At 43.9% G+C, this 22,099-nt stretch overlaps 1 protein-coding gene across 1 annotated transcript in view; it reads left to right on the top strand.

Moving 5' to 3' along the window:
• The window catches only part of LOC124802477 (U7 snRNA-associated Sm-like protein LSm10), a 56,180-nt gene extending 39,770 nt beyond the window's left edge, over positions 1 to 16,410 (top strand). Inside the window, exon 3 of the mRNA XM_047263289.1 lies at positions 16,025 to 16,410. Within this exon, the coding sequence (XP_047119245.1) occupies positions 16,025 to 16,111 (87 nt within the window). The 3' untranslated portion in view covers positions 16,112 to 16,410. The remainder of the gene's footprint in view (positions 1 to 16,024) is intronic.
• Positions 16,411 to 22,099: the final 5,689 nt, after the last annotated feature.

Below are 22,099 nucleotides of genomic sequence, written 5' to 3'. Positions count from 1 at the left end.
TCTTCCTCCTCAACACTTATATCATTAACAGACACAATTACCGAACTCTGCGGCACTCCATATTTGATGGGTTTGGTTTCTGATTGGTATGAGTTTCCTAATGATACATACTGCTTGCGGTTGCACAAGTATGATTGTATCCATTCACCTGGTTGCCCTTGAATGCCATAATTGCTTAATTTTTGTATCAGCATTTCATGGTCAATGGTGTCAAATGCCTTTGAAAGATCCAGAAATATTGCAGAGACAACCTTTTTCTCATCTAAGGACTGCAAAATGTATTCTGTTAGACTGGCAATTGCTGATTCTGTAGATTTACCCTTTCTGAAACCATGTTGTGAGGGTATGAGAATCTTATGTTTGTCCAAATAGTTAACTAATCTGGTATACATAAGCATTTCTAGGATTTTTGAGAAACCTGATATCAGTGAAAGTGGTCTGTAGTTGTTGAGATCATCCTTGTACCCTTTCTTGTACAGTGGCACTACCTTCGTTATCTTCAGTTCTTCTGGAAAAATTGCATCTCTGAAAGAACAGTTTGCTATGTTCAGCAGTGGTGTTATTATCTCCTCACTTACCAGCTTTATTACATGATTTGATATTTCACCATCTCCAGCTGATTTCTTGGACTTCAGTTTCTGTATAGTTTTCCGCAATTCATCTTCTGTGACTGGTCTTAAGAACATAGTACTGCATGATCTTTTTGGTACCTTAATACCCTTCTGCTTTTGACTATTTCTTTCAAATTTTAAGTTTTTTACTACACTGATATAGTTATTATTCAGTATGTTTGCTATTTCCATACCATCTGTGACCACTGTGTTGTCTATTTTAATTGACCTAATACCTTCTTCTTTGTTTGACCCATCTTTTTCCTTTCTTTCAGCATTGATTGCATTCCAAGCTGCCTTTGCCTTGTTTTTTGAGTTCGTTATGGTGGTCTCAATTGCTCTTGCTTTGGCTTCTCTTATTGTTTTTCTATACTTCTTTTTAACATTTTATAGTTTTCAGCTTCGCCCATCCGTCTCACATCCTGAAGCTGCCTTCGCTGTTCTAGTATTTCACTGGTAATCCACTGTGTTTGATCTTGCTGCCTTTCTTGTCTCTTTACTTTGGGAAATGCTACATTAAAATGGTACTTAATTGTTGAAATAAATGCATCATATTTTTCATTTACACTCTGGGCCTGTAGGGTTTCATTCCAGGTTTCCTTACTTAACATTGTTCTAAAGATGTTGATATTTTGTTCACTGATGATCCTAATTTATTTGGTTGTTTGTTTTGATTCTGATACTGTGTCATTACTTCTGCAAAAGCTGATTAGTTGTCCATGATGATCAGATATTTCTGTATGAACTACATGTGACTCATAGTTACACATATTAGTAATTATGTTGTCAATAACTGTCTCACTTTGTGAAGTCACTCTTGTTGGTGCAGTTATTGTTACTTTCATGTTATGCTGTATTAACAATTCTTCAAAATCCTGTCTTATTTTTGTGTCTTTTTCCCATGTCAATGTTGAAGTCTCCACATATAATAAGATTTTTCTTCATATTCATTCTCAATAAGCCAGCAATTTTTTTCAGAAAGATGCTAATATTGCCACATGGTGACCTGTACGCACAAAACACTCTAAAATCCTCTGTCACTATACCAGTAACTTCAGTGTCTTTTTCTCTAGCTATGGGCAATGTAGCAGCTTCACTGTTTACATTCTTTGATAGAGTACCTGTTTTAATATATATACAAACGCCACCACCCTTATATTTAGATCTGCAGAAGTAAATAGCTAGTTTGTAGCCCTTTATTGCAACATTATGTATTTTACTTTCAGTTAGTCCATGTTCACTTATGCATAATATGTCTGGTCTTACTTCACTCAGGAGTACTTGTGCTTCTAATTTTTTGTTACCAAAGTATTTAATGTTTTGATGAAGTACTTTTATGCAATTTTTCTTTTGTTGGTTTACATGTTGTGAGCTGTATTCTGGGGCAAATTCTTTAGTATCGTCTTTTTTTGTATGGTGCTTATATTTTTCTTCTCCAGCTAGTGTATGATTTTTCACCCCCTTCAGGCCACATTAGTTTCCCTTGCTTCTAATGATTTTGCAGACATCTGCAAACATTCTGCTGAATGTTACAGACCCCAGTCTATTTAAATGCAAGACATCCTTCGCTAGTGAGTTTTCACATAGGAATTTGTTTGGGTCTACAAAAATTGCCCCAAGACGATCACATTGTTCTTTAAGAGCACAGTTTATTTTGGCGATATATTATTCACTCACCGACCTTCTGTTTATTATTCCGCTAAGTATCAGCCGAGATCCTGCATACATATTTTGCAGAACGAATCATGTTTCTTGTTTCGTTTGCCATTTCTTCCTCACTGCTGCTCCTTGTCAGCAGCAAATCGCCTGCGCCCTGATGGTGTGTATCCCATTGTTGGCTCTTCTCATCTCTCCTTTGAACCAAAACTCTCAGTAGACCCTGTGACTTTTCCCAGTCTGTTCCTGATGCCCTTGACCCATTTCCAGGCTCAGACATGGTATATACTGACAGCTCTACAGTTGGTGGATTAACTGGTTTTGCCTACACACACACACACACACACACACACACACACACACACACACACACACACACACACAACCTCAACCACAACCACAACATGCAGTGAACAATGGTCCCTGCTGCAGTGTATTCATTACAGAATTGGTGGCTATTGCTCAAGCCCTCAGCCACCTTCGTTTTTGCAGTGACGAGTCATTCTTAGTCAGCAGTGATTCCTCGAGTAGTCTTCAGGCTGATGAACAGTGCTACCCTCGACACCCAATTGTCGTGACTCTCCAGGATCTCCAATATGACCACTGCACTGTACATTCTGTCACCTTTGTATGGACACCTGATCACATTGGGATCCCAAGGAATAAACGTCCTGACTGACCAAGATGGCTACCATGACACCGACTTTGCGAAAGGCGATATTGGAACTGGCCCCTTCAATAGACTCTACACCAACAACTGTTGGAGGCTTGGAATGGAGATTGGTGTGCCCTGGTTTCTCCAGATTACAAAGGAGACCATGGCCATGTTGCAGTCTTCCTGTCATGCTTTTCACAGGGAATCTACTGCTTTCTGTTGGCTTCATAGACCACATTTGGCTGACCCATAGCCATATTGTATGACGGGAGGATCCACCCTACTCTTGGTGTGACGCCCATCTCACGACGGCCCATATGCTACTGGACTGGCCTAATTTGACCACATTATGGCAAAACATACACTTGCTGACACACTACCTTGGTGCTACCGGACATACCTGTGAAAATGGTTTTTACTCCTCTCTCTGGTGTAGAGCTAATTACCCTCAGCGGCCACTTGAGTGATTGGAGGGTTGCTTCTTTGTCTCCTCTGACCCAAGGGGCACATGGTGGCCCTTGCTTGGCTGTCCAACCTGGCTCCTGCCCTTCCCTCCTTTTTAATTCTTCGTATTCTTTTAGATCTGTCATTTATTGACAGACTTGTCATTGTTGTTATGTGGCTAGTTTCCTTGTGGTAATGGAGGGTGTGGAAGCACCTGTCAGATGCAGAGGGAGTCTCCCCGGTTGCATAACACGTCCCATGGGCCTCCACCCTGCTTTCTGGGCAAGGCAAGTCTCTCACCTTCACCCTTTTACATCTCTCTCACTTCTACTAGCTTCGATCTCTTGGTTTTCTTGACTCTCAGAACAATCAAGTCTATTTGGATTTGTCTCTTGTCCTTCCTCTCTGGAGCATATTCCTGGCTTGACACAAACAGGCTTAAGAGATCGATGACCTCGCAGTTTGGTCCTTTCAACCTCATCAATCCTTCCATCCACTTCATACTAAGAAGTCCCAACCACACAGCCTAACAACCCATGGCCCCTGCATCTGTAGAGAATAGCAGACTTTCTGCAAATATAGAGAAAAGAAGATCCAAGACTACAAGTCCCTGGATCACCTGTCTTATGCTGACGCTCGCCAAAAGCATGAGAGACTCCATTCAGTGTCACTATCAACTTTCACCTCTGTTACTTCATTTCCTCCTCCTCCTCAGCCTTACCCCGGTCCTATCCCTCTCTCCCCTTCCCCTTCTCTGCAGTTCCCATGACCTCCCGCCATGGAGCCACTCACGCTCCCTGGTTGAAGAAGTGCCCCCCTTGTTTGAAATCTGTCGGTGACTGGGCTCACTCCTGGGTCCCCTCTCCGCAGTGTCTCTCATGCCAAAAGACTCTTACCACCACTCGGCCACGAGGCGCACCATCTGTGCGCCCCAAGGTCACCCTCTCTCTTTCAGTTCCAGATCTTGTAGAAGCCTGTACTCCCCCCATGCCCTGCCCTCCTCCACCTCAGAAAGAGAAGAAGAAGGAACTTAAATCCCAAGCCAAGGTGCCCCCAGTGCCCCTGGAGGTGCCATCTCCCCCTCGCTACGTGAGTCTGACATTTTTGGATGGCACCACATACTTGTCAGTGATGACTACTGACAGAGTTACCCGACCTCCTCAGTTTCTTTATGCCTATCTTGGACTCTTGCCACACGATCATCCAGTGGAGAATTGCAGTGGATACTATCGTCACCTGCCAGAAATGCAACATCTTGTCTCCTCCTATTCTGTGTTCTGTCTTGTTCTTCAAGACTCTCCACTCTCCAACATTTCGTGGTTATCGGGCATTCTGTCGGAATCATGCTGGCTCCAGGGTAGCATCTGGTGGGGTCTGCACTCTGGTTCGCTCCAATGTCAGTAGTGACTGGATCCCCCTACATACCAACGTGGGAGCAATAGTGGTTTGAGTGCAAATGACTCTGGCAGTCACAATTTGCAATGTCTACCTCCCTCCAGGTAGGCCACTTGCTTACGTTGCACTGTCTACCTTAATCCAGCAACTCCCACCCCCGTTTCTCTTCCTTGGGGACTTCCGTGCCCACCATCCACAATGGGAGAGTGTCACTTCAACGGGTAGGGGTATCCTAATTGACCAACTTATCACGGACCTCGATTTGTGCCACCTCAATAGTGGTTCCCCTACCCACTTCAGTGCTGCTCATGGCACCTTCTCTGCTATCAATCTCACGATATCTTCCCCTCTCCTTGTGGCTTCCCTACATTGGTCATCCTATGATGATCTTTGTGACGGTGACCACTTTCTGGTGATTCTATCATTCCCCTGCTGCCACCAGACAGATGGGCCCTCACGTTGGGCATTCTGCAGGGCCAGTTGGCCTTTAAATACATCTTCTGTGAACTTTGACACCTCCCTCTCGAATTCCATTGATGTAGTCGTGCAAGGCATCTTTCCCACTAAGCTGAATGCTGCTGGCACTGCTGTTCCCCTATCTACAGGTCCCCCTCATCGTCGCCGAGTACTGTGGTGGACCAAGGATGTCGCAGTCGCTGTCCAGGACCACTGACAGGCGTTGCAGCAATTTAAGCAACGCCCTTCACAGTCCAACCTCCTCTCTTTTAAGCGTCTCCGTGCTAAGGCTCATTACCTTATTAAGCGGAGTAAAAATGAATGCTGGGAGTGCTATGTTTCCTCTCTGGGGACGTATGCCTCTTCATTGCAGGTTTGGTCCAAGCTCCGTAGCCTTCTGAGCCGCCAATGACAGTCAACTGTCCAGGGTGTGAACCTCCAAGGTGCTCTGTGCCCTGATCCATTGGTCCTTGTATAACACCTCAAGACACACTTTGTGACAGCATAGTCATCCTCTTCCTACCCTACTACCTTTCTCCAGCAGAGTTGAACAGACCTCCCTCCATTTCATCCTGCACCACGTTGAGCTCTATAATGCACCCCTCTTTGAATGGGAATTGGTGCAGGCTCTTAGCTCTCCACAAGACACAGCCTCAGGCCTGGATTCCATCCAACACTTGGACGTTCACCAGAGGCAACAGCTCCTCAGGGTCTCCAACCATATTTGGCTCACAGATGCTTTTCCATCACAATCGTGAGACAGTATAGTTACCCCATCCTTAAGCTCAGGGAAAAGCCAATGTCTCTAGACAGCTACCGCCCTATTAGCCTGATGAATGTACTTTGTAATTTGCTCAAAAGGATAGTCAGCTTCAGATTATGTTGGGTACTCGAATCTTGACGCCTTTTGTCCCCATATCAGCATGGCTTCCAGGCAGGGCGATCTCCAAATGACCATTTACTCTGGTTGGAATCGGCCTTCCGACAGGCTTTTACTCAACGCCGGCACCTTTTTGCGGTCTTCTTTGACCTACATAAGGCATATGACATGGCTTGACACAATCAAATTTTAGTTACCCTCCATGACTGGGGCTTCTGAGGCCCCCTTCTGATTTTTATCCACAAGTTTTTATCTCACCAGCTCTTCCGGGTTCGACTTGGCACTTCACTCAGCACCCTTAAAATTCAGAAGAATGGTATCCCACAGGGTTCTGTGGTAAGTGTCACACTCTTTCTCATTGCCGTCACTGGGCTTGTGACCTCTGTTGGGCCTCTGGTTACCCTGGCATTGTATGTTGATGATTTTTGCATCTGGTGCAGCTGCCACTCTATAGCATCTGCCGAATGCCAGCTCCAAGGTGCCATCCAGCGGGCCTCTGCATGCGCCATCGCCCATGGCTTCCAGTTTTCTCCCTCCAAAATGCGGGTTATGCATTTTTGTCGTCGACCCACAGTACACCCCGATCCAGAACTTTATTTAGGCAACCAGCTCTTCGATGTTGTAGCACAGTCCCATTTCTTGGGCCTTATTTTTGATAACAAGCTGACATGGCTGCCCCACATTCGCCACCTAAAGACTACATGTGTGCAGAAGCTTAATGCTATCTGCCTCCTGGCCCACACATCTTGGGGTGCAGACCGTTCCACTCGTCTCCATCTTTATCATCCTGTCCTGCAACTTTGAAACTCCTTGACTCTGTCCAACATTGTGTGGTGCATCTGGCTATTGGTGCCTTCTGCACTAGTCCTGTTGATAGTCTCCTCACAGAAGTGGGGATTCCCCCTCTATACATCCGACAGAGCCAACTCCTTGTTTCTTACGCAATCACCAATTGCTAATACCCTGAGCATCCTATGTACCCTGTTCTCTTCGCCAATGAGGGATGTCTCACTCCTAACACCTGCCTACGCATGGGATTGTCGGTTGGCATGCGTCTCACTTCCCTCTGTCGGGATCTCCATCTCCACTCACTGGACTGCACCCCGTGTCTTTCCTCCCATACCCCCCTCTCCCAATTGGATGGTGCCTAGATCAGGGATTAGGACCAATCTATTGCAGGGTCCTAAGGTCTGTGTCGCTCCTATGGTTTTCCGGTGTCTTTATTTTTATTTATTTACACTTCAAGTTCCGTAGAACCAAATTGAGAAGCAAGTCTCCAAGGTCATGGAATGTGTCAGTACGTGAAATTACAACATAAAAGTAATAACACACAAAAATAAAATGTTTATGAACCTGAAAAAAGTCAGCCCATAAGTTTAAGTAAATGCAATCAGCAATGCAACAAGAATCAGCTTAATTTCTCGAGGAACTCCTCGACGGAATAGGAGCGACCCATGAGGAAACTCTTCAGTTTTGATTTGAAAGCATGTGGATTACTGCTAAGATTTTTTATTTTGAGTGGTAGCTTATTGAAACTTGATGCAGCAGTATACTGCACACCTTTCTGCACAGGAGTTAGGGAAGTCCGATTCAAATCCTGAAGATCCTGAATGTGGGGTTTCCATGACAATTTACTATCTATCTGAACACCTAGAAATTTGAACTGTTCAGTTTCACTGATCGTATGCCCATTCTGTGAAATTAAAACGTCTGGTTTTGTTGAATTGTGTGTTAGAAACTGTAAAAACTGAGCCTTACTGTGATTTAGCGTTAGTTTATTTTCTACAAGCCATGAACTTAGGTCATGAACTGCACTATTTGAAGCCAAGCTAATGTTGCACATAACATCCTTTACTACCAAGCTAGAGTCATCAGCAAACAGAAATATTTTATAGTTACCCATAATACTAGAGGGCATATCATTTATACAGGGTGTCTAACTCTGCCACCTCAAATATCTTTGGAACAACAATAGATATTCAAAAATGGTTTTCACCAACATGAACATACGGCAGGGGGCTAGGAAACCAAATACTACGCGAAATTTTAAAACATAAGCAAATACTATTTTCAAATCAGACTTGTGTATTTTTAAATGGACACTGCCTATTATTTCATATGCAATCAATAGCATGAAAAATCACAAAAATAATGGTGTTGGTTGCAGCGGAATACATCAGTTACGTCCTAAGAAATTGCAAAGTGAAGTTGACGCTTGAAATAAATGAAGTGCACAGCTAGCGCACGCCCTGAGACTCAAGTGTGCACCTCACGCTGCCAGTAGTCGTGATGTGATTGACGTACTACGTCATTGGAGTGGTAATGTATGGTGTGGTATTGTATGACAATACATCATTGGCCATATTTCATTGATGGCATTCCTAAAGTGGGATAGTTTAGCCCCTTCTTGAGCTGTACCTTACTTGAACTGGTCCACCTCTTATAATTTGTCAAATGGTGGATGTCCTGTTCATAATGTTTATTGTTGCGAAATGACAACTAGAGGTACAATTAGTACAAACACACTTGGTTTCATGTTTCTAAAACTCATAAGTTCTGAAATATGTGGCTTTTTAAAGGGTAGCAACGGCGTCACATGCATTGCATGTAGTACTGTGTTCAGAGCAGGGGTTGCCTGCACTGGCGCCTATATCCTACCGTAAAAATACTGATATCTCCACGGAACGCTCTACCTTCAGAGTACAAGTGTCTCCTAATCGGGTCTGCTGAACTGCTCTCATACTGTAATGTAATTCACATACGTTGCCATATTAAAACCTGTTTTCTTGTGGCTTGTTACATTTGCCATCATCTAATTGATATGCCGGCCTTCAGTAATGAAGAAAAACTAGATATTATTTAAATTTATGGTGAATGTCACAGAAATGCAACTGCAGCTATGACACTGTATGCTGTATGCTATCCAGATTGGCGGTGTCCGTCATGTTGAAATATTGGCAACATCTGCAAGACACTCACGAAAACAGGAAGCTGGGCTCCCACAAAATGTCAACATACAATGCCAGCGACTGGCAGTGGAAATGAAATTGTTGTTCTGGCTGCTGTAGTACACAGTCCTCAGGTGGGTGTACGAGAAATTGCACTAGGTATAGGAATAAGCCACAGTAGTGTGTGCAGAATATTGCATCGGCATCGGTTTCATCCATTCCATATCTCACTGCACTAAGAACTGTATGGGAATGACTTTGAATCCCGCATTGCATTCTGTCGTTTTGCACTTCAGCAGTTGCATGGTAATCCAGTGTTCGTAAGCAATTTGTTGTTTACGGACGAGGCTTCATTTACAGATCACCGTGAATCTGCAGAACATGCACTACTGGTCCATGCAAAATCCCCACTGGATTCGCCAAGTTGCTGATCAGTGACAGTGGAGTGTCGATGTTTGGTGTGGTGCGATTGCTAACTTTATTGTAGGTCCCTATTTTTACCGTGGAACATTGAATGGACAGTGATATGCATCATTTCTTCAACACACACTAGCACTCCTCATGGCGCATCTAGGACTGGAAACTCTTCTATCAATGTGTTTCCAACATGATGGGTGTCCCGCACACAATACAAAAGTTCCAGAGATGTTCTAGATGCGACATTTCCAAATAGATGGATGGGGTGGGGAGCAACTGTGCAATGGCCAGCACGGTCCTCCAACTTGACGCTATTCTCCGGGGCGCAGTGAGAGACGGTGTTTCAAGAACCCCCAGTGACAGTAGAGGATATGCAACATTGTATTACTGCAGTGTGTGCGGCAATATCTCTAGAAATGCTACAGTCTGTGCAACTCTCTCTCGTTACCCGTCTGCAAATGTGTATTGATGCAAACGGAGGGCACTTCAAACATATGTTGATGTAACACAGTTTTATTGGTCAAGATGTGGCTGTATTTTCTATGCTGGATGTAATGCACAATAATACAGTTTCTGTGGGTGACAGGGCACTAGTAAATGTATTTAGCAAAGTGAATTCAAGTGTGTTATTTCTGATTGTAGCTCTAGTTGTCATTTCGCTAGAATAAACATACATTTACAATTTGAAAAACATAACTTGTTCATTTTTGTGGATTGTGCATACCTTCCCATTGTGTGTGCACTTCATTTATTTTAAGTGTCAACTTCGTTTCGCAATTTCTCAGGATATAATTGACATATTGTGATGCAACCAACACCATTATTTTTGTGATTTTTCATGCTATAGATTGCATATGAAATAATAGGGGTTGTCCCTTAAAAAATACGCAAGTTACTGTTGAAAACTATATTTGTTTTAAGTTTTAAAGTTTTGCATAGTATTTGGTTTCCTAATCCCCTGCTGTACGTTCATGCTGGTGAAAACTGTTTTTGAATATCTATTGTTGTTCCAGAGATATTTGAGGTGGCAGAGTTAGGTGGGACACCCTGTATAAATAAGGAACCAGAGTGGCCCGAACATTGATCCCTGGGGCACCCCCCACTTGACCGTACCCCACTCAGACCCCACGTCACAGCCATTTTCAACATCGTGAATGATGGCCTTTTGCTGTCTGTTGCTAAAGTAAGAGGTGAACCAATTGTGAGTTACTCCTCATATTCCGTAATAGTCCAACTTCTGGAGCAATATTTTGTGACCAACACAATCAAACACCTTAGTTAAATCAAAAAATACACCTAGCATTCGAAACCTTTTGTTTAATCCATCCAATGTCTCACAGAGAAAAGAGAATATAGCATTTTCAGTTGTTAAATGACTACTAAAGCCAAACTGTACATTTGATACCAAATTGTATGATATACACTCCTGGAAATGGAAAAAAGAACACATTGACACCGGTGTGTCAGACCCACCATACTTGCTCCGGACACTGCGAGAGGGCTGTACAAGCAATGATCACACGCACGGCACAGCGGACACACCAGGAACCGCGGTGTTGGCCGTCGAATGGCGCTAGCTGCGCAGCATTTGTGCACCGCCGCCGTCAGTGTCAGCCAGTTTGCCGTGGCATACGGAGCTCCATCGCAGTCTTTAACACTGATAGCATGCCGCGACAGCATGGACGTGAACCGTATGTGCAGTTGACGGACTTTGAGCGAGGGAGTATAGTGGGCATGCGGGAGGCCGGGTGGACGTACCGCCGAATTGCTCAACACGTGGGGCGTGAGGTCTCCACAGTACATCGATGTTGTCGCCAGTGGTCGGCGGAAGGTGCACGTGCCCGTCGACCTGGGACCGGACTGCAGCAACGCACGGATGCACGCCAAGACCGTAGGATCCTACGCAGTGCCGTAGGGGACCGCACCGCCACTTCCCAGCAAATTAGGGACACTGTTGCTCCTGGGGTATCGGCGAGGACCATTCGCAACCGTCTCCATGAAGCTGGGCTACGGTCCCGCACACCGTTAGGCCGTCTTCCGCTCACGCCCCAACATCGTGCAGCCCGCCCCCAGTGGTGTCGCGACAGGCGTGAATGGCGGGACGAATGGAGACGTGTCGTCTTCAGCGATGAGAGTCGCTTCTGCCTTGGTGCCAATGATGGTCGTATGCGTGTTTGGCGCCGTGCAGGTGAGTGCCACAATCAGGACTGCATACGACCGAGGCACACAGGGCCAACATCCGGCATCATGGTGTGGGGAGCGATCTCCTACACTGGCCGTACACCACTGGTGATCGTCGAGGGGACACTGAATAGTGCACGGTACATCCAAACCGTCATAGAACCCATCGTTCTACCATTCCTAGACCGGCAAGGGAACTTGCTGTTCCAACAGGACAATGCACGTCCGCATGTATCCCGTGCCACCCAACATGCTCTAGAAGGTGTAAGTCAACTACCCTGGCCAGCAAGATCTCCGGATCTGTCCCCCATTGAGCATGTTTGGGACTGGATGAAGCGTCGTCTCACGCGGTCTGCACGTCCAGCTCGAACGCTGGTCCAACTGAGGCGCCAGGTGGAAATGGCATGGCAAGCCGTTCCACAGGACTACATCCAGCATCTCTACGATCGTCTCCATGGGAGAATAGCAGCCTGCATTGCTGCGAAAGGTGGATATACACTGTACTAGTGCCGACATTGTGCATGCTCTGTTGCCTGTGTCTATGTGCCTGTGGTTCTGTCAGTGTGATCATGTGATGTATCTGACCCCAGGAATGTGTCAATAAAGTTTCCCCTTCCTGGGACAATGAATTCACGGTGTTCTTATTTCAATTTCCAGGAGTGTAAAATGACCAATTATCCTTACAAACACAGCCTCTTCAATAACTATAGCAAATATTGATGGCGTAGAAATTGGTCTAAAATTGTCTACATTATCCCTTTCTCCCTTTTATAAAGCGGCTTTACTACTGAGTACTTCAATCGTTCAGGAAACTGACAATTCCAAAAGGAAAAATTACAAATATGGCTAAATACAGGGCTAACATGTGCAGCGGAATACTTTAACATTCTGCTAGGCACTCCATCATAACCATGAGAGTCCTTAGTCTTCAGTGATTTAATTATTGACTCAATCTCCCCCTTGTCTATATCACAGAGGAATATTTCAGACATCAATTTCGGAAAGGCATTTGCCAAGAAAGTTATATGATTCCTTGTAGAAACTAAATTTTTATTTAATTCACCAGCATTGCTCAGAAAAAGATTGTTAAATGCTGTACATATATCTTATTTACCAGTAACAAAAATATTTTTACTACGAACTGACTTTTGTCATCGACCTTGTGATGCCGACCAGACACTTCCTTTTCAACTGACCATATGGTTTTAATTTTATTCTGTGAATTAGCTATTCTACATGCATTACCACATGCTCTTTGTGTTCCTAACAACATTTCTAAGCACCTTACAATACTGTTTGTGCCATCCTTGCCGAGTTCCAGGGTGCCACCATCTTTTACACTAATGGTTCTAAGACAATCGAGCAGGTGGGACACGCTTTTATGTTTCCTACTGGCTTCGAACACCATTTATTGCCATGATCATGTAGCATCTTCACAGAAGAGCTTCTAGCCATTCATAGGGCCCTCCTTTTTCTTTCTCAGGCATCCCTCTAAAGTGTTTTAATTTGTTCAGACTCCATGAGCAGGCTGCAAGCTATCGACTGATGCTACTCTCGTCACCCTTTGGTCTCTGCTGTCCATGACTACCTCTCTGCCCTTGAGTGTTCCACCTGTTCAGTCATCTTTCTCTGGGTCCCAAGTCATGAGGGCATCCCAGGTAATGAACTGGCTGACAGTTTGGCTAGAGAAGCAGATACCCCCTCCCCCCCTCCATTTCTTTTCATGATTCCAGCTGCAGATATGCAGATCTACATCAAATCTCTCTTTGCCCAAAAGTGGAATGCCATCTGGAGTGCTACAGCTCATAGTAATAATTTCCACTCAATCAAGGAGTCTACTGCAGTTTGGCACTCTTCCTTCTGTTCCTCTCAGAAGGAATCCACTGTTTTATGCCGTTCATGTGTTGGTCATACCCAACTCACTCATTGTTTCCTCCTATGTAACGACCCACCCCCACAGTGTGGTTGTGGAGCCAGACTGACGATATCTCACAGATTGGTGAAATGTCCCCTTCTTTCAGCCTTTCGTTTTAAGTATAGTCTTCCCGATTCCTTAAATTTAATATTAGCAGACGATCCACGGATGGTTGAACTGGTCCTCAGTTTCATCCTTGAAAGTGGTTTTTATTGCCAGATATAAGGTTCTACTTTAATCTTGGAGCAGGGGCAGATTGGTAGTGGTTGGGACTTCTTTTACAATCTTCTCGGTCTGTGACCCCACCTTTTTCCAGTTTTTGGAATTGGTCTCACCTTTTATGCCTTTACTGTGTGCGTTTAATGATCAGTATTTTATAATTTGTCTCCCATGACTGGATCCTTCCACTTTTTGCAGACACTCTTACTTCTGTGACTCGCTTCAGAATCGCAGGACTGATGACCTTGCTGTTTAGTCCCATAACCCCTCTCAGTTAATCAGTCAGTCAATCAACCACTGAGGCCTTCACATACCAACCTCCCACATCAGGCCACGAAGGAACACTCCCCTCTTGACTCAGTACCACCCAGGTCCAGAGCAATTAAATCACAATCTCCACAAGGGTTTTCACTACCTCTCATCGTACTGTGAAATGAGCAATATCATACCCACTGTCCTTCCCACATCTCCCGCAATGGTATTCCATCACCCACGAACCTATGCAATATTCTTGTCCATCCCTGCTTCCAGCGTCTTGCCTCATGTCTCTGAAATAGACCTAGATGCAAGAACTGTCCCATACATCCTCCCACCCCATCAGCACCACCTCCACTTCCTACTCCAGTCCTGTCAACAGCTATCTCTTATCCTACAATGGCAGGGATACCTGTGGAAGCAGTCATGTAATCTACAAGCTAAGCTGCATTTACTGTGCCGCTTTCTTTGTGGGCATGACAACCAACAAGCTGGGAGGGAATGGGAGTGGCAATATGATAGCAAAGTTGAAGTATGCTTAGGCCACCTGTTACCTAAGTTATGCAACCAGTGGTGAGCCTGGCAAGCCACCTATCTTAATAATATGGTGTTCTCTCTTGTTGAGAGTTGCTCCGAAGGTCCTGCCAGTACCAGAAGTAAAGTCGCTAATCCTTCTTTTTAGTGGCTGTTAATAAATTGGGAACAAACAGAAAAACCATTCGGGATCTAAGTATGAAAATGCCTTTTGCTGGAACATTGAGTTTGTGAATAGAGGCTGGAGCAGGTGCTGTCCCCCTCCCCCCTTTCTGCAAGGCTAACTAAAAGGTCTGAACATTTTGGAGTGATGCCAACTTGTGATATCATTAGAACAGGCAGTGTTGCCATTGATGGGGGCTGGGAGTGATTGTACCCACAGATCTTGCTCTGAGGGCAGACTTCCTTGCTTTCCTAAATGTTTAAGTATTGATACAGCCAATTGTTCTCTAAAAAGATGCTATCATGTCCATAGAAAATCATCACTGTAAAATTTCTTGCGAGTAGTGATTTTGTTTGTTTTATTGAATTCTTACATTCACTTGCTTATAACCATGCTATTGAGTGTCCCAAAATCAACATTATTATTTCATCTCTGTCACACCTTTTACAGGGTGACAATTATTGAACCACATGAAAAAAACAAACATAAATTACTTACAGACTATGGTGTGCACACACTTAATTCAACATTTAAATATCAATATAGATATTTGGATTTTGGTTATGACATGTTTGATGTGATGATGAGGTGCAGATGGATGGTAAAATTCTGCATGATCCTTTGAAGTGTCAGAACATTGATGCCATGATGACCTCTTGAATGGCTGTTGACAGCTCAGCAATGGTTTTGGGGGTTATTGCTGTTCACCTTGTCTTTAATAAAGCCCCCGGAGAAGGAGTCGCATGTGTTCAGATCTGGAGAAAATGGCAGCCAATAAAGGCCCATATCAGTGGCCTCTGGGTACCCCAGAACCAGAAAGCGGTTCCCAAAGTGTTCCTCCCGGACATCAAACACTCTCCTGCTTTGATGAGGTCAAGCTTTGTCTTGCATGAACCACATCCACTTCAGATAATTTCATCTCCATTATCATCCAAAACCTTCATGTATTGTTTGGTAGTCATTGTGATGTCAAGGAATATCACATTGATTATTCTGTTTGAGAGTTCTCGAACACAAAATGCAGATTCTCAGTTTCCAAATGCGCCAATTTTTTATTGATTAATCCATCCAAATGAAACTGGGCTTCATTGCTAAACCAAACCATCACGCGCATACTAATTCCCATCACGCCCTGCAGAAAACTGTGCTGTTTGAACGACCTAGTGCCAACCGTTCAGAAGTTATGACAGTTTTATTTCATATAATTCAATAATTGTGACCCTGCTGATTACTGTATAAAGTAACAAGAATATTTGCTGTTATGTTAAAAATGTAATATTGTTTTTTGTTTACAGATGGATATCATCCCAGCTATTAAGAAGCAAATAGAAAAGCTTGGTAAAAAAGATGATACATATCGCAGAGTTCAGCGGAAGAAATAAGAGACATAAGTCATTTAAACATGTGTATCCTGTTAATTATAAACTTTCCATTAATATGATTGACATTTCACCACCTCATGTGCATGTATAGGAGTACAATGAAAGCATTGTGTGAAATCGACAATATATTGGTGCAGATATTTTTTTCACTGGTTCTTCATTTTACTGTGCCTTTGCATATAGAGACTGATATATGAATATCTGTTTTGTCTTGGTTACCATTATGTGTTGTATATATGTGTGATGAATATGAGTATTGAATGATTTGGAAGAATGACAATTAAAAAAAATGTACAGCACACATTGTGATTTCATTCCTGTTTTCCCAAATAACAACATATATTTTTGGAAGCCCATGTTCTCAGTATTTTACATTTCAGATGAATGATTTTGGTGATTTTTGAAAAAAAATATGTGAAAAGGAATATGAAGAAGAGCCACAAGATTACTCATTTCTTGTAAAATAATGTTTTTTTTCTGTCCATGCCAATAATATATGAATACAAACTCCTTCATTGACATTATTCATTGTTGAATTCCTTCCTAATTGCCATTCAATACTTAGTGGAGTCCACAGACACATTGGAAAATAGTTTTATAGAAGGGGATGACTATTTGAAGTTTCTAGTAATTTCACAACATTCTGGACAAAACTGTAAGTTCGAGATATACCCAAAACTACGTTAATAGACTTTTTGTAAAACTAAATTGTCACGGCTTTGAAAAACCTTGGAAGTTAAGAATCTGTGCTCACAAAGTGCCTAAATCTGTATCACTGTGAATTGTGCTATCTGAACATACACAACCCAAATCATTAAAGCACAGAGGTTTTTGTCTGTCAAGAAGATTCATCTTCAATTTTAAGAATAAACTAATGCAAAGTATTTGTAATAATTTGATTTAGTTTGGACTTTAATTGTTCTCTGTAAATTTTCCATTATTTCACACCCAGTCAACTAGCTAATGACTTTCTTGTAATATTTTTTTTCCATACTCTCCCCAACTACCCCTTTCCGCATGACTTCCGCATACTTTTAGAGTAAATTCTCACTTGCGAAGCTTTGAACAACAGTGTCAAAAGATCCATTGTAAATTATCACTATAAATGTGTAGTACATTTACATTTATATTTATTGTTACTGTCGTTGGCACTGTCATGCAAAGCTGAACTGTGGCTGCATATCAGATGGTAAATAATACCTTGTCTTACTTATGCAGCGTGTCTTACCAGTGATGGTTCTGGAGTTGGTCTTTATGGTGGGATGTTTATGCCAAGGTTTCGAATGGAGGCTGTTAGAACTATCAAAAAGAATCATTCGATTTTTAAAAAATCATAACTTATATTATTTGAGATGTGCGTGAACAACGAACTGTTGGAAAGAGCAAACACTCAAGTCTTACATGGTTGCTGCTAGATAGCAGCAGTGTGTGCCCACTTCAGTTCTAGTAAAAGTGGTGCCAGGACAACAGAAAGCATTTTGTGTTCTATGTTTTGCACATTGCAGTTCAGTAATAACTGTTCAGTGTTGACTTTTGTACTGGATATGGTGTGGATCCTCCTACACTACAGAGTGCTACATGATGGCATGAAAAATTCTGAGAAACAGGTCATTTGTGTAAAGGCAAATCGCTGGGCCACCCCTGAGTGCCTGACACAGGTGTTGAACACATCTGCCACAGTTTCACAAGGGATCTGCAGAAACCCATTTGTTGTGCAGCTTGACAGCTCAACATATCCCTGATGTACATCTGGCATGTGTTGCGTCGATGTTTATACAGGAAACTACCCAAAATTCAGCTACTGCAAGCTCTTAGTGAAGGTGACAAACAACAACATATGGAGTTCTGTAATTTTGTTCTTGGCAAGCTGGAGGATGACCGTTTTCTTCCACACTTAGTGATTAGTGACGAGGAAATATTCCATTTAAATGGGAAGGTGAACCATTGTAATGTGAGGATCTGTGGTATGTAACAACCATATGAAGTTGTGCATGTACATAACAGCAGCTGTGGAAGCTGTAACTCAAAAGATGCTCGCAGCACTGTGGGAACAATCTGAATACCGCATTGACATATGCCATGAATGTCAAGGGTTGGGTTGGGTTGTTTTGGGAGAGGAGACCAGACAGCAAGGTCATCGGTTTCACTGGGACAGGGAAGGAAGTCTGCCATGCCCTTTCGAAGGAACCATCCTGGCATCTACCTGGAGCAATTTAGGGAAATCACGGAAAACCCTAAATCAGGGTGGCCGGACGTGGGATTGAACCGTTATCCTCTTTTTCATACACCCTATGTATTAACCATAAAGTAATGGAGCACTTGGGCATAGTCTCTCTCTAAATGAAGGATTTTTTCTTTTTGTTATCTACAAAAGAAATTGCATCACTTACTGTATTGCGGGCTACCATCATCCCACCATGTAGCTGATGAGAGGGAGTAACAGATACGTACAAGCTGACAATGAGGTTGTACCTCAATACGGGATATCACTTAATGAATTGCATCTCAGTTTGACATTGAAATATTGCACCACTTTTACACTTGTGTCACACCCAGACATTTTTATCTTTTGCAACATCGATCTCTTATTTAGTTTCATCTCTCTTTATTATTGCTTTTCCCTACCTGTTTGTTTTAAATACCAGAGAAGGAAAGTTGCTACTCACCATATAGCGGAGATGCTGAGTCATGATTGGCATAATAAAAAGATTCACACAATTAAAGCTTTCGGTCATTAAGGCCTTTGTCAGCGCAGTAGACACACATACACACATGCACACACACACATAAACACAACTCACACACATATCTGCAGTCTCAGAGAGCTGAGACCACACTGCAATCAGCAGCACCAGTGCACGATGGGAGTGGCGACTGGGTGGAGGTAAGGAGGAGGCTGGGGCAGGGAGGGTGAGGGATAGTACGGTGGGAGTGGCAGACAGTCAAGTGTTGCAGTTTAGATGGAGGGCAGGAGAGAAGGTGTGGAGGGGGGACGGGGTAAGTAGCGGAAATGAGAGAAATATAAGAAATTAAAAGACTGGGTATGGCGGTGAAATGACGGCTGCGTAGTGCTGGAATGGGAAGGGGTGGGGCAGATGGGTGAGCACAAAGACTAACAAAGGTTGAAGCCAGGAGGGTTACGGGAACATAGGATGTATTGCAGGGAAAGTTCCCACCCGCGCAATTCAGAAAAGCTGGTGATGGTGGGAAGGAACCATATGGCACAGGCTGTGAATCAGTCATTAAGATGAGGGATATCATGTTTGGCAGCGTGATCAGCAACAGGGTGGTCCACTTGTTTCTTGGCCACAGTTTGTTGGTGGGCGTTCATGCGGACAGACAGCTTGTTGGTTGTCATGGCTACATAGAATGCAGCACAGAGGTTGCAGCTTAGCTTGTAAATCACATGACTGGTTTCACAGGTAGCCCTGCCTTTGATGGGATAGGTGATGTTAGTGACCGGACTGGAGTAGGTGGTGGTGGTAGGAGGGTGTATGGGACAGGTCTTGCATCTAGGTCTATTACAGGGATATGAGCTATGAGGCAAGGGATTGGGAGCAGGGGTTGTGTAAGGATGGACGAGTATATTGTGTAGGTTCGGTGGATGGCGGTAGGAGGGATGGGAAGGATAGTGGGCAGGACATTTCTCATCTCAGGGCACGACGAGAGGTAATCGAAACCCTGGCAGAGAATGTAATTCAGTTGCTCCAGTCCCGGATGGTACTGAGTTTTGGGGAATGCTCCTCAGTGGGACTTGGGAAGGTGGTGGGAGACTGGAAAGATAAGACACGGGAGATTTGTTTTTGTACAAGGATGGGAGGATAATTATGGTCAGTGAAGGCTTCAGTGAGACCCTCGGTATATTTTGAGAAGGACTGCTCGTCACTGCAGATGCGATGACTATGGCTGGCTAGGCTGTACATAAGGGACTTCTTGGTATGGAATGGGTGGCAGCTGTCGAAGTGGAGGTATTGCTGGTGGTTAGTAGGTTTGATATGGACGGAGGTACTGATGTAGCCATCTCTGAGGTGCAGGTCAACATCTAGAAAGGTGGCTTGTTGGGTTAAGTAGGACCAGGTGAAGCAAAATGTCACCAGTGAATCTGAACCAGGTGAGGGGTTTAGGATTCTGGGTATTTCAGAAGGACTCCTCTAGATGGCCCATGAATAGGTTAGAATAGGATGGTGCCATGCGGTTGCCCATAGTCGTACTGCGGATTTGTTTGTAGGTAATGCCTTCAAAGGAGAAGTAATTGTGGGTGAGGATATAGTTGGTCATGGAGACTAGGAAGGATGTTGTCGGTTTGGAATCAATAGGGCATCTGGAAAGGTAGTGTTCGACAGCAGTAAGGCCATGGGCATTAGGAATGTTGGTGTACAGGGAGGTGGCATCAATAGTGACGAGCAGGGCACCGTGTGGTAAAGGAACAGTGTAGAGTCGGTCGAGGAAATGGTTGGTATCTTTTATATAGGAGGATAGGTTCCGGGTAATAGGTTGAAGGTGTTGGTGTACGAGAGCAGAGATTCTCTCAGTGGGGGCACAGAATCCGGCCACAATAGGGTGTTCTGGGTGGTTGGGTTTATGGACTTTAGGAAGCATGTAGAAGGTGGGAGTGCGGGGAGTGGTAGGGGTAAGTAGAGAGATGGACTCTGGGGAGAGGTTCTGGGATGGGCCTAAGGATTTGAATAGTGTCTGGAGATCCTGCTAGATTACTGTAATGGGATCACTGTGGCATGGTTTGTAGGTGGAAGAATCTGATAGCTGACGGAGTCCTTCTGCCACGTAACCCTTGCGGTTCAAAACAACGGTGGTGGAGCCTTTGTCAGCAGGTAGGATAATAAGGTCGGGATCAGTTTTTAGATGGTGAACTGTGGTTCTTTCTGCGTATGTAAGGTTAGTTTGCATGTTGAGGGATTTGGGGAATGATGTTGAGGCAAGGTTCGAGGTTAAGAAATTCTGGAAAGTTAACAGGGGGTGGTTTGGAGGCAGTGGGGGTGGATCACGGTTGGATGGAGGAGTGAACTGAGTTAGGCAAGGTTCAATATTGGTCTTTGGTTGAGACTGATTGGTTGGGTTGGTAGCGAAAAAGTGTTTCTACTGTAAGGACTGGGAGAAGGAGAGAGAGTCTTTAACTAGTCCAGCATGGTTGAATTTGGGAGTGGGGCATAAGGTGAGGCCTTTGGAAAGGACTAATATTTCTGTGGGACTAAGGCTCCTGGAGGAAAGATTCATAACTGTGTTGTGGCTCTGTTTAGGTTTTGGGTTCTGTGTGGTGGTGGGAGGGAGTTTTTGAGGGTGGGGTAAATGTAGTAGGTCTGCAAGACAGGGTTTGTCAGCTATGAGGGGGCATGGGGGAGGTTTGGAGGTGGTTGTAAAAGTGGTGGGCAGTGGTACTCCGAGGCGGGAGTAGGAAGCAAGTAGCTCCGAGGTGGGAGTAGGATGGAGAGCTTTTGAGGTGGCGTTGTGCATGTTGCTCAAGTTCCTGCAGGGCAAGGGTTTCAATGTGTGTTACGGGTTGCAGGAATTTGGGATTGCATAGCAGGAGAATTTTGCGGATGGAGAGAAGGTACTGCAAGGATTATTGGGCTTGGTTGATATGGTTTTGCAGGACTATGTTGGTGAGAGCTAAGGATTGGCGGAATCTGAACAGGTGGAGGTCATTGTGGAAGGAGGGGTGGCACCAGATTTCCCAATCATTGTTAGCAGTTGCGTTAACCACTTCAGCTAACAGACACTTCAGTTTTTCAGTACAACTAACATAATTAGAATGACAGCACAATTTCTGATTGCTCAATGCCATTTCAGGCATCCCAAAACAGAAGCCATTTGTATTTTATCAGTTTGCCACCAAGTTTTGTGAACTTGATCAAGTATGCCTGGTAGGCAGCGCTATGTACAGAAAAAAATACAAATTTTGTCTAAGTAAAGCTAGTAATTACTGTGATGTGTCCAAGTGCATTATCTTTCCTTTCATTAGGTGTAGGGTTT

The sequence above is a fragment of the Schistocerca piceifrons genome, chromosome 1 (genome assembly GCF_021461385.2).
Source record: "Schistocerca piceifrons isolate TAMUIC-IGC-003096 chromosome 1, iqSchPice1.1, whole genome shotgun sequence".
Taxonomy (NCBI): domain Eukaryota; kingdom Metazoa; phylum Arthropoda; class Insecta; order Orthoptera; family Acrididae; genus Schistocerca; species Schistocerca piceifrons.
This window is presented reverse-complemented; position numbering and strand designations above follow the sequence as displayed.